Raw genomic sequence first — 11043 nt, 5'->3', positions numbered from 1 at the left:
TACAAACAGCTGCAATAACAATTATTAAACCCCTGAGGCTAATATTTTACAAATCTAAGCTTTTCTGATGATCCAGTGGTTTTTTTTTCCATCTATAACAATATAGTGGCATATTAAAAGTGATGATGTCAATCGTTCATAGAATGTTTTGAGTTGCTGTTCAATCTTCAGATTTAAATCTCATATTTGGTGGGATTTGAAGACCGCAGTAGAGACATTTCTTTGATTTTGAAGCTTTTTTTAAGCAATGAATGGGCCAAGATTCCAGTAAAGAGGTGTCAGGAGGTTGTAAGCATTTTGGGCACTGTTTATTGTAGGTTATTGTAAGAATAAAATATTCTATTCAAAATGTAATGTTTTTTGTACGTGATAACGTGGGTGTTTAGAGTCTTTACTTAGAGCCTTATTCTTTACTCCAAATTACTCAAATGGTATTAATAAAGTTCACTGATGCCTTGGTTGAATTATTTTCATAAATTTTTGTTCACGGCAGCAGAATGTCTTGCAGGTCAAAATGGTTGAAACATTTTGATTGCAACTGTACATGGTTGCGAAGTTATATAGATGCATAGAACAATGTGATATTCTTGTTTGCGGTTGTATACTTTTAGTGGCTAAACGCATGTCGTCTTGCTGGAAGTCACAGGCCTGTAGTGATCGTAACACTCGTGGCTCCGTAAAAACCAGATAAGAGTTCCAGTCCATGCTCAGGTACTCTAAATAATAAACTACCTGTGTCCTCAAAACATGTAATTGAATTGTAGGGATGTATGAAATCCGTTAGTTAAAATAAGTGCGTATTACTGCAATGGGCTACATCATGGCGGACCGGTTCAATAAGGTGCGTTCGAGCGGCGCGATTTACATTCAAATATCTCGCTTTTTTTAGGGAGTTAATGTAGTATTTGAGGGCTAATGTGTAGGTAACGTTACCTGACGTTATTTGCGTTATTATTCCGTTATAAACGGTAGTTACTATTTTTGGGAGAGAAGTGCGTGGCTAAACGCATGTCGTCTTGCTGGAAGTCACAGGCCTGTAGTGATCGTAACACTCGTGGCTCCGTAAAAACCAGATAAGAGTTCCAGTCCATGCTCAGGTACTCTAAATAATAAACTACCTGTGTCCTCAAAACATGTAATTGAATTGTAGGGATGTATGAAATCCGTTAGTTAAAATAAGTGCGTATTACTGCAATGGGCTGAAATACTGCATCGTTGTCCGTTGCTAGCATCACGTCTGGCTGTATAGCATGAAGTAACCATGAAATGTGTAGAAATATTGCTGGTGGCGTGGTAAGCTGATGCATAATACATGGCAAACGTCAGATGTGCTTGTCGGTGATGAGCTCGCAACCACAGTTCAGTATTCGAGTTTAACGACCATGAGAATACTTTACGTGCACTACCATCTGAGACACAAAGCAACGTTCTGATGGAGGCATCTGCAATCATTTATCTAACGTTACTCTGCGCTAACAATAAATCTGGTTTAATTTATTCATAGGTTCTGATCCTAGATGGCAGAGGCCATCTACTCGGTCGTCTTGCCGCTATTGTGGCCAAGCAAGTGCTGCTTGGTAAGTTTATGCTTTTTAATTTATTTAGTGATTTAGAATTTCTTGCTAACATTGGGTGAAATGTTTTAAGCGTTGGCTTGACAGTTGTCCTCATGTGCATGAAGTGTATAGGTTTCAACAGCTGTGCTTTATTTATTTATTAGTAATGCTCCATTTACAGGCCACAAAATTGTGGTGGTGAGGTGTGAGGGTATCAATATATCGGGGAACTTCTACCGCAACAAACGTAAGTTTGTTGACCACCTATAAGTATGTTGTGTTTTAAATCCACTGATTCTATCAATGTGAAACTGTTGACAATGGGTAGTAAATGGGATGTTTTGTGTGTGCAGTGAAGTACTTGGCTTTTCTCCGCAAGAGGATGAACACCAACCCTTCCCGTGGACCGTATCACTTCAGAGCTCCCAGCAGAATCTTCTGGAGGACAGTAAGAGGTGAGATCTCTTTTATTTTTGGCTGTCACGGATGCGTTGCAGTGGCTACACTTCAAACAATGATGAACACCATTATCCCGAATCTGAGCCCAGTTTGATGATACCAAACTACGGATCTGACTACTGAGTTTGAATGTCACTAAATTCATCTGCGAATAGTTTCACCTTTTCAGTGGATGGGTAGATTTAATTTATTTTTTTTATTGACTAGGTATGCTTCCACATAAAACCAAGAGGGGTCAGGCTGCTCTGGAGAGGCTGAAAGTATTTGATGGCATCCCTCCTCCTTACGACAAGGGAGATTATTCTGACTCTGCTTATTTCACAGATAAATACTGTCGATGATGACTACTATCCGCCTTGTTTGACTTTCAGCTGAGAACACACACCATCTGAAACTGAGACATCTCCGCTCCTGGAGTTAGAAGCTGTTTTGTTTGTTTGTTTGTTTTTTTCTTGTGGTTTCTCATGTGTTTGTGTTCCACAGAGAAAGCGTATGGTCGTCCCAGCTGCCCTCAAGATTGTGCGTCTGAAGCCCACACGCAGAGTGAGTCTTTTTATGGAATAGTCGTCAATGTAATATGAAATTGCTTTTTGTCGGTGATGTTTTTCCACCATAAGTATGAGTTTAACGACCATGAGTCCACTTCATGCACTACCAGCTGAGACAAAAAGCAGCAGCTTCCTTTTACCCGGATTATGAAGCCCAGAATGTTCAAAACAGTAGATTTCTGCATTTTAATTCTGGTGTTTGATTTAAAGACCGTGTTGTGCCCCAATAGTAACCCTTTTTTCTGATGTCTCGTTCATCGTAGTTTGCCCTGCTTGGACGTTTGGCCCATGAAGTTGGCTGGAAGTACCAGGCCATCACCGCCACTCTGGAGGAAAAGAGGAAGGAGAAGGCCAAGCTGCGCTACACAAAGAAGAAAACTCAGATCAAGCTGACCAAACAGGCAGAAAAGAACGTTGAAAGCAAGATCGCAGAATATACTAAAGTTCTTAAACATTATGGTGTCCTTGTTTGAGCTGTCCCTGCAGCCAATCAAAATAAATGTTTATAGAAACTGTCTTGAGTAGGTTTCTTTTGATTTAAGTGTTTTTCAAATAGCATATTGGGTGACGTAAATTGAGTCATGATTAACCTTCAAAATCGAAGGTGATACCTTTATAAAAGCTCATTATCGTCAAATATTTCTAAAATGGTTACGTTCCAAGGCAGATTGCCAGCAACAGCCATTTTAGGAATAGTTTGTGGTTTGGTCTTGGAGTCCTCTTCACTACTCCTAACGTTTCACTAAAATGCTTTGTGAAATACTTTTAGATAAAAACTTTAGGACTGAGACACCCATTATTTTAAAGATTTTCTCCTAAATCGGCGAGTTATGATCTACTTTTAGCCATGTTTTGTGAATACGGGCCCTGATAGACATCTTTAAGATGTCACTTTTACATACATTCTAAATTAAAAAACATCTTAAAGACAACATCTAAACATCTATTTGACATCTGATAGGAAACATCTCAGAGACATATTGCAGATGATCAAACACTATTAAAAAAATACATCTTGCAGAAGTAGGCCTAAATGCAGACGTCAAATAGACATCTCCGTGATGTGCTATCAGGGCTGGTCATAAATGTGACCTAATTCAAAGGTATATTTTGGTTACAAATGTTACCAGTGGGATTGAATGGATTAATATTCATTATAATATTTCCTTTATTTTTATTAATTTACAGTTGCTGACAGCTTTTCACATGCTCTCGCATTATGTTGTGTACCAGAATTTAACCTCTCCAGAACAGATCCTGTCACTTTTCCCAGAATCATTCCACTCAAACCTGAAAAATCTGATCACCAAAATTCTTTTGAAAAACAGGTAGATATATCTTTCAGATCCTTACATAAATCTACTTAAGTAATTTACCCTGCTGACTAGTATGTAACCTGTTTTTGGTATGAATATTTTCAGTGTCACATAGACAAATGAAGCTTTGTCCAGTCAAAGTGAGTGTGAAATAGTTGAAATAGCCAAAGCTGGTTGATTTGGAGTGGCGCATGGACATGAAAACTGCTTCCGACTCATTGAGTCGTATGGCTGTGCCATGTGTCTGTTGCAAATGAAAGTAAGCTACAGGCATAATCAATGCTATAATATAATTTATATTTAGGCTCATCAGGGCCCGTATTCACAAAACCTTTTATCTTACCACTAAGAGTTCTCCTAAATAGCAGTAAAAGTTTTCAGCTAAGAGTTTTCTCTTAAACCTATTCACAAAGCTGCTGAGACAAACTTTTACTAAGGAATAGAGAGAAGTCTTAAGCTAAGAGTAAGGGCGGGGTTGACCTTGTTGCTATGGATGATGTCAGCATGCTTACTAACTATGCACACAGTGATTGGCTGATAGTCTCTGTCAGAGATTTATTCATAGAAATATTGTAGAGTGCAATATTATATTGCCATATTCAAATAAAGGTTTAAAAATTGAATTTTTGTTAATTAAACAAGTATATCTTCAGCTAATTGTCAGCCTCTTACATATGTGCTTCTCAAAAGCAATTAGCAATAGGGTTTATGCCTATAAACAGCCTTTTAATTAACAGAGTAGAATAATCATGGCTGATAGTAAGAGATGCAAACATTAAAAAAAATCCAAACAAACTGGGTGCAAGACCAGCTGTTACTTCTTGCCCAACTGGTTAATAAAAACAAGGATATAATCAAAGGAAAATTTAGAATTCGGATAACCTCCAAAACCAAAGGTGATACCTTTTTAAAAGGTCATTATCATCAAATGTTTCTAAAATGTTTACGTTCAGAAGCAGATTGCCGGCAACAGCCATTTTAGGACAGATTGTGACTGGGTCTTAGTCCTCTTCACTACTACTAACCTTTCACAGATTTAGGAGCTAGTTTTAGTGCTAAAATGCTTTGTGAAATACTCTTAGAGCAAAAATGTAGGAGTCCTAAATTTAGGATTGACACGCCCATTATTTTTACGATTTTCTCTTAAATCGGCCTGAGATGTTTTGTGAATACGGGCCCAGATATCTAATTAAATATATTTATCTGTAATAATAATGCAACATTGTTTTAAGACCTCATTTTGATTGATGTAATCATTTTTATTCAAGATTTAACAATGTTTTTAATTATCTTTCAAAAGACCTCTCACAACTCTGTGTATGTGTTTCTGTGTAGCCCCAGGACACTCCTTGCATTAGTGGCGGTCCAAGTGAGTCTACAGTTACAATGGAGCTGAGTAAAGAGACACTGGACACCATGATAGACGGTTTGGGTCGAATCAGGGACCAGCTGAGTGCAGTGGCAATGAAGTAGAGCTGAATAAAAGATCTTGCCCCCACACCTGTCTGTGGACATTCAGACTGATGGGCATTGGAAGGTTGATCAAAATGTAAAAACAAAACAAAACAATGGACATTAAAAGAAAAAGAATTGCATAGTAGGTTAATTGATTTATTTTGTAAAATGGAGTTTGTTCTTGTTTTGATTTGTGGTTTGTTTTCTGGTTATTAAACTTTGTTATATAAAAGTTGTCCCTGACTGATGCATTTTTTTCCATTGCTACATTGTTTCAAACAACTTTTTATGGTCATGGAAAATTTTTACAGCAATAAACTGAACAAAATGCTAATCATGTTGTGTGTTTATTTGTGCCAATAAATATGCTGTTAGCTTGAGTGGGTTTGCGTACATGTGAAAGGTCGGGCCTGTTTTTAGCATGTTTACCACTGAGGTACATTAAATGCTGTTTCTATTACATGTGAGATTTGCTCTACTAAATGGAAAGTCATTTTCGATGTTATCTGTTAATTTTCTGCATGGCCATGAGAGGCACTGTAAACATTTAAAACCTTTTCTGAAAGTGAGAAATATGGGAAAATATTACAAAACCATTTACAATATATTTTGTAAAATGAAGAATAGGCTAGACTAGGCTGGATTCCTTAACTGCAATGTAAAAATAAAAAAATAAAAAATAAAAATTGCAAAAGAGGGAAAAAACAGATGGAGGAAAGTACTAAGACACTTAAAAAATTACCTTGTGATAATATTAATATTGCATGTCAGAGTTCCATATCTATCATATCTATATTTAGAAAGTCTGTAAATAGCAGGTTTAATTTTGACAGGCGGGTAACCTACACACTGATCTACACACTGATCAATTTACTAAAAACATGCCTATGGCAAGACATATGGTAGGGGGGGCACTTGGGGTGGCCAGCCAAATTTCAGGGGGGGCCGGTGCCACCCCTGGCCACCACGTAGACACGCCCCTGATCTACACACCGTGACACAACTCAAGTCTGCCGAGATGCCGTTTCTCCTTTTGCGCAAAGCTGAACCAATTTCACTTCCCAACAACCCAGGTGTGTATGAATGAGAATTCAGTGTTCTGATTGGTTGAGAAATATGACATCATAAAGAGTAAAAAACGGACTGTGTGGCAACTTTTATTTAGTGTGCAAAAATCTGCTTGGACAAACAAACAAAGAAAATTTTAGTGAACATACTATGAACCTTCCAGCAAGTCTGATTTGCATTAGTGAAATCACATTTGGTTTTAGCCAGTCAGCAGGTTGTGAGAAGCTTTCAGTGCATCACTTGCCTATTTAGGTATTCAAGAGATAAGAAACCAGTGCAGTGTACTACATTTTACTTACATGCAGCCCATTTTACTGATCTTCCCTTTTCTTGTTTTAATAGCAAAGACAGCTGCTGTTATAAAGCTGAGTTGTTGGAGATCCAGACGTTTGGAGGCAGACCTTCCTAAACTGGACAGTCCTACAGCAAGAGCTTCAGTGCAGCCAGCAGCGTGGACAGAAGAGAAAGAGAGAGGATGAGGAGGACAGTTCGCACACACCGTCCTTCAGAGTGAGGTGCCGCTGTAGTGGAGTCATTGCCTGCTCTTATACCTCTCAGGTGTTTTTAAAAAAATATATATAATTTTTAATTGTTCTGTGTGATTTTTAAGTGTTCTGTATAATGCAGTCTAATTTAAACCTTGTAATAAACAGACACTTGAGGATAAAAAATGTTAATGATTAATTAAGCTAATGTTTACATTTTTAAATGCAAATTGTTATGTAATATCAATGTCAATATTGCAATATCAATTGTAACTAAAATGTCTCTAATTGTAAAAAATGCTAAAAATAGTCATTTTAATTGGTGGTGTCAAATTTGGACACCACTATATTTTGATAAAAAATATTTATGCATTTATAAACCTGACTTGTGTTTCTGTGTGTATGTTTAGAGAGAGTCGTATCATTGGGATGGCCATCAAAGATCTTGGGTGGAAGGTGGACCTAAGTGAGCCTGTTCTTGAGGTATGCACACTCAAATAATAAAATTAAAAAAGACAATAAATGCATAAACACACACTGAACCACAGGCATTCAAATGTTTATTCATTAATGCATGCAAACAAAGACTACATATGCACTGATATGTTTACAATTACAATGAGATGACCATTGCATTGTAGGCATCCCTCTCTTGAAGTAAGTATCTCTCCATATAACATTTGAAAGTTTATCAATTTCATATCTAATGCAGTGTGTGTGGAATCTTCAGGCATCCTCTGGCCAGTCGAACTTATATGAAACACAATGGGTTACGTTCTACGATAGCCTGGGCCATGAGCTCTCTTTGTCCTAAAAAGGTGAGGTCTAGAATAGCTTTTAAAGAGGCAAATGCACACACACACACACACACAGTAGAATCAATAAATCAGCAGCATTAAAACAGCATCTGTAGTTCCTTGGGAGTGAGGGGTGGGAAACGTATTCGTACCTGACAAGTTCTTATCTTGACAACTAGAAAGAAAATGACACATCAAGCGGATTAAGAATATACATATTACCATTCAATGGTTCAAAACACTTTTGCTGCTCTAATTTTAATAGGTTATTATACATGTTTTATTTAATAAAATGTATGATATTTGGTATTATACATAATATAATTTCACATTAATAAAAATGAATTAAACTTACTTTATTACTATTAAATTAGCTGCTAAAAAAACAACTCTCTCTCCACAGCTGAATGATTGTGTGATTTTAGACCCAGTGTGTAGAGTTGGTGCTGTGCTGTTGGAAGCAGCTCAGGAGTATTCAGTTCGTAAAAACACACATCACACACTCTAAACTCCATGTGCAACTTGTCACACACAGCATTCACATCTGACTAACTGTATACATTGTGTGTGGGTTCAGAATGCTGTATTTCTAGGCATGGATTTAGACTTTCTAGTCACAGTTGCAGAAAGCTGCAGAGAAGTGAAAGCATCTGGAATGGAAGGAAGAGTGCAGCTACTTCAGTCTTCTGCCATAGGTTTGGACAAACTCTCTCCTCTTTCATCATCTCTGACCCCGTTTAGCCAACTTTAAATTTGTCAAGGGTGATCTGTGTCAAGGGTGTAGTTTTGGTTTAAACGTGGGGTGGGTGGGGGTGTTGAAGTGTGAACTGCTTTAGTGGAGTCCCGGGTCATGGCCCTCATAAGGTTTGTTTGGTTGCTTATGTGTATTTTTGTAAAACGTTTTTTTTTGTGCTGTCATCCACACATGCAAAGTTTGTTGATAACATAACTGCAATAAAGTAATAGCCTAGTTAACAAGTACTTGTTTACATAGGATATATAATGTTTAGGCACTCATAGGCTATAGTTTGACAGAATGTTCTAATTTCTAACATTTTCTTATATTGATATTGTTTATTTCTTACTCCTTAACAGTTCATCAGGCTCTTAATGATTTAATCTATGCCATTTCTGAATATTTGAAGGCCAGGTTTTTCCATCACTCATCATTAGAACCCATTTTACACGGCTCTCGATTCTGACTTGTACTTACTCTTATGAAAATGTACCATAGTTCTTAACTGTAGCATTTGTTAGAATAAGGCTAGCCTATTAATCATTACCAGGCCAATAATTACTTTTTTAAATTAAAATATATAGCATTTGTAATGAAAAAACAACAGCCTGCACATTTAGAAACAATAGCTGCCTACAACATGCCACAGTTGTAATATAGATCTATAGGGAAAAATCAATTCCCTTAACAGATTATCTATTAACATTTCTAAAACAAGTTCTAAAACTAAATTTGCCACAATAAATAAGCCTACAATAAATGGTACCTGATAGTTTTGGTTATTGGGGGTTACCTTTCCCCAATGAAAACATTTTGTGATAAAGTCAGAAATTTGTGTGACCATATTGTTAATGTACCTTAAAGGAAAAGCTCATCCAAAATGAAAATTTACTCAAGTTTCTTTCTTCATCGGAACAGATTTGGAGAAATTTAGCATTACATCACTTGCTCACTGATGCATCCTCTGCAGTGAATGGGTGCCGTCAGAATGAGAGTACAAGCAGCTGATAGAAACCTCACAATAATCCACAGTAATTCACACAACTCTAGCCCATCAGTGTATGTCTTGTGAAGTGAAAAGCTGTGCGTTTGTAAGAAACAAATCCATCATTAAGGTGTATTAATGTTAACCCGTCGCTTCTGGCCAAAACACCTGTCCATAATCCTCAGTAATGCTTCCTCCAATGAAAATACATCCTCTGGTGTCCTCTCACATCAAAATCCACCGACATATTTGTTTAGAACTATTCTAGATTGTTTTCACTTTTAAACGGCGCTTTGCGGATCTGTATTTTTCTCCTGATTCAGACAATATGACCTTTTCACTGGAGAAAGCAATGTTATTGGATAGAGGACTGGTGTTTTAGCCAGAAGCACCGGTTTGAAGTTAAAAACATCTTAATGATGGATTTGTTTTTTACAAACATGCAGCTTTTCACTTCAAAAGACATTAAATGATGGACTGGAGTCATGTTGTGGATTATTGTGATGTTTTATCAGTTGTTTGGACTCTCAATCTGACGGCACCCATTCACTGCAGAGCATCTATTGGTGAGCAAGTGATGTAATGCTAAATTTCTCCAAGTCTGTTCTGATAAAGAAACAAATTCATCTACATCTTGGGTGGCCTGAGGGTGAGTACATTTTCAGCATTTTTGGGACACCAATGTGTGCATGTAACACACAGTAAATAAATTAAAAGAGCCTTGTCTCCTTCATTAATATACTTTTTTTTCTGTTCCTCAGAGATCCCTCTTGCAGATGGGACGGTTGATGCTGTGCTGTGTGATGTTCCTTTTGGCAGGAAATTCAGCTGCAGCTATGTCATGCCAACTGTCCTGCCATGCTTACTGAGAGAGATGGAGAGGTGTGTTACATGAGCATATGTTTATAATTTCTCTACAAATATCTGTGCTTTTGGGCTGTAGCTGTATAGTCAATGTGTATTTCTTTCTTCAGGGTACTTCGGGTTCATCTATTCAAAAGATCCTTATATTGTCTTTCATTAAAAATAAGTTGTTTATTACTAAAAAATGTAAGTCTTTTTTTTTGAGGAGGTTATGATGATGATGAAGATGATGAACAAAAATGTTATTCCCTCAGAATTAACAGTGAACATTTTCAGCATTTTTGGGACACCAATGTGTGCATGTAACACACAGTAAATAAATTAAAAGAGCCTTGTCTCCTTCATTAATATACTTTTTTTCTGTTCCTCAGAGATCCCTCTTGCAGATGGGACGGTTGATGCTGTGCTGTGTGATGTTCCTTTTGGCAGGAAATTCAGCTGCAGCTATGCCATGCCAACTGTCCTGCCATGCTTACTGAGAGAGATGGAGAGGTGTGTTACATGAGCATATGTTTATAATTTCTCTACAAATATCTGTGCTTTTGGGCTGTAGCTGTATAGTCAATGTGTATTTCTTTCTTCAGGGTACTTCGGGTTCATCTATTCAAAAGATCCTTATATTGTCTTTCATTAAAAATAAGTTGTTTATTACTAAAAAATGTAAGTCTTTTTTTTTGAGGAGGTTATGATGATGATGAAGATGATGAACAAAAATGTTATTCCCTCAGAATTAACAGTGCCCTTTTAAACACCTTCATTGCAGCTTTTATGCAT

The 11043-nt window shown here is 37.1% G+C and overlaps 2 protein-coding genes across 2 annotated transcripts; both read left to right on the top strand.

Moving 5' to 3' along the window:
• Positions 1–816: 816 nt before the first annotated feature.
• On the top strand, positions 817–3077 carry LOC107583227 (60S ribosomal protein L13a). The gene is made up of 7 exons (XM_016269379.1): positions 817–841; positions 1505–1577; positions 1738–1803; positions 1910–2011; positions 2223–2308; positions 2499–2558; positions 2827–3077. The coding sequence occupies exons 1-7, from the start codon at positions 821–823 to the stop codon at positions 3034–3036; spliced, it is 618 nt and encodes a 205-aa protein (XP_016124865.1). The 5' UTR covers positions 817–820; the 3' UTR covers positions 3037–3077.
• A 4380-nt stretch (positions 3078–7457) lies between these two features.
• Positions 7458–10774, top strand: LOC107583451 (THUMP domain-containing protein 2-like). Its single transcript, XM_016269650.1, has 8 exons — positions 7458–7482; positions 7529–7544; positions 7618–7705; positions 8088–8162; positions 8262–8379; positions 10167–10287; positions 10349–10380; positions 10641–10774. The coding sequence occupies exons 1-8, from the start codon at positions 7458–7460 to the stop codon at positions 10772–10774; spliced, it is 609 nt and encodes a 202-aa protein (XP_016125136.1).
• Positions 10775–11043: the final 269 nt, after the last annotated feature.

This window comes from Sinocyclocheilus grahami, unplaced genomic scaffold (assembly GCF_001515645.1).
Source record: "Sinocyclocheilus grahami isolate Dianchi unplaced genomic scaffold, SAMN03320097.WGS_v1.1 scaffold4.1, whole genome shotgun sequence".
Classification (NCBI taxonomy): Eukaryota; Metazoa; Chordata; class Actinopteri; order Cypriniformes; family Cyprinidae; genus Sinocyclocheilus; species Sinocyclocheilus grahami.
Note: the sequence above shows the minus strand (reverse complement) of the source record. Positions and strands in the feature narration are given on the sequence as shown.

Excerpts from the sequence above, each read along its gene's own strand:
- LOC107583227 (XM_016269379.1), top strand. The coding sequence starts at position 821 with ATGGCGGACCGGTTCAATAAG. Across the intron at positions 1,804-1,909 it reads GAACTTCTACCGCAACAAAC|TGAAGTACTTGGCTTTTCTC; the intron begins GTAAGTTTGTTG and ends TTGTGTGTGCAG. Across the intron at positions 2,559-2,826 it reads GTCTGAAGCCCACACGCAGA|TTTGCCCTGCTTGGACGTTT; the intron begins GTGAGTCTTTTT and ends CGTTCATCGTAG.
- LOC107583451 (XM_016269650.1), top strand. The coding sequence starts at position 7,458 with ATGCATGCAAACAAAGACTACATAT. Across the intron at positions 8,380-10,166 it reads ACTTCAGTCTTCTGCCATAG|AGATCCCTCTTGCAGATGGG; the intron begins GTTTGGACAAAC and ends TCTGTTCCTCAG. Across the intron at positions 10,381-10,640 it reads TGTGTATTTCTTTCTTCAGG|AGATCCCTCTTGCAGATGGG; the intron begins GTACTTCGGGTT and ends TCTGTTCCTCAG.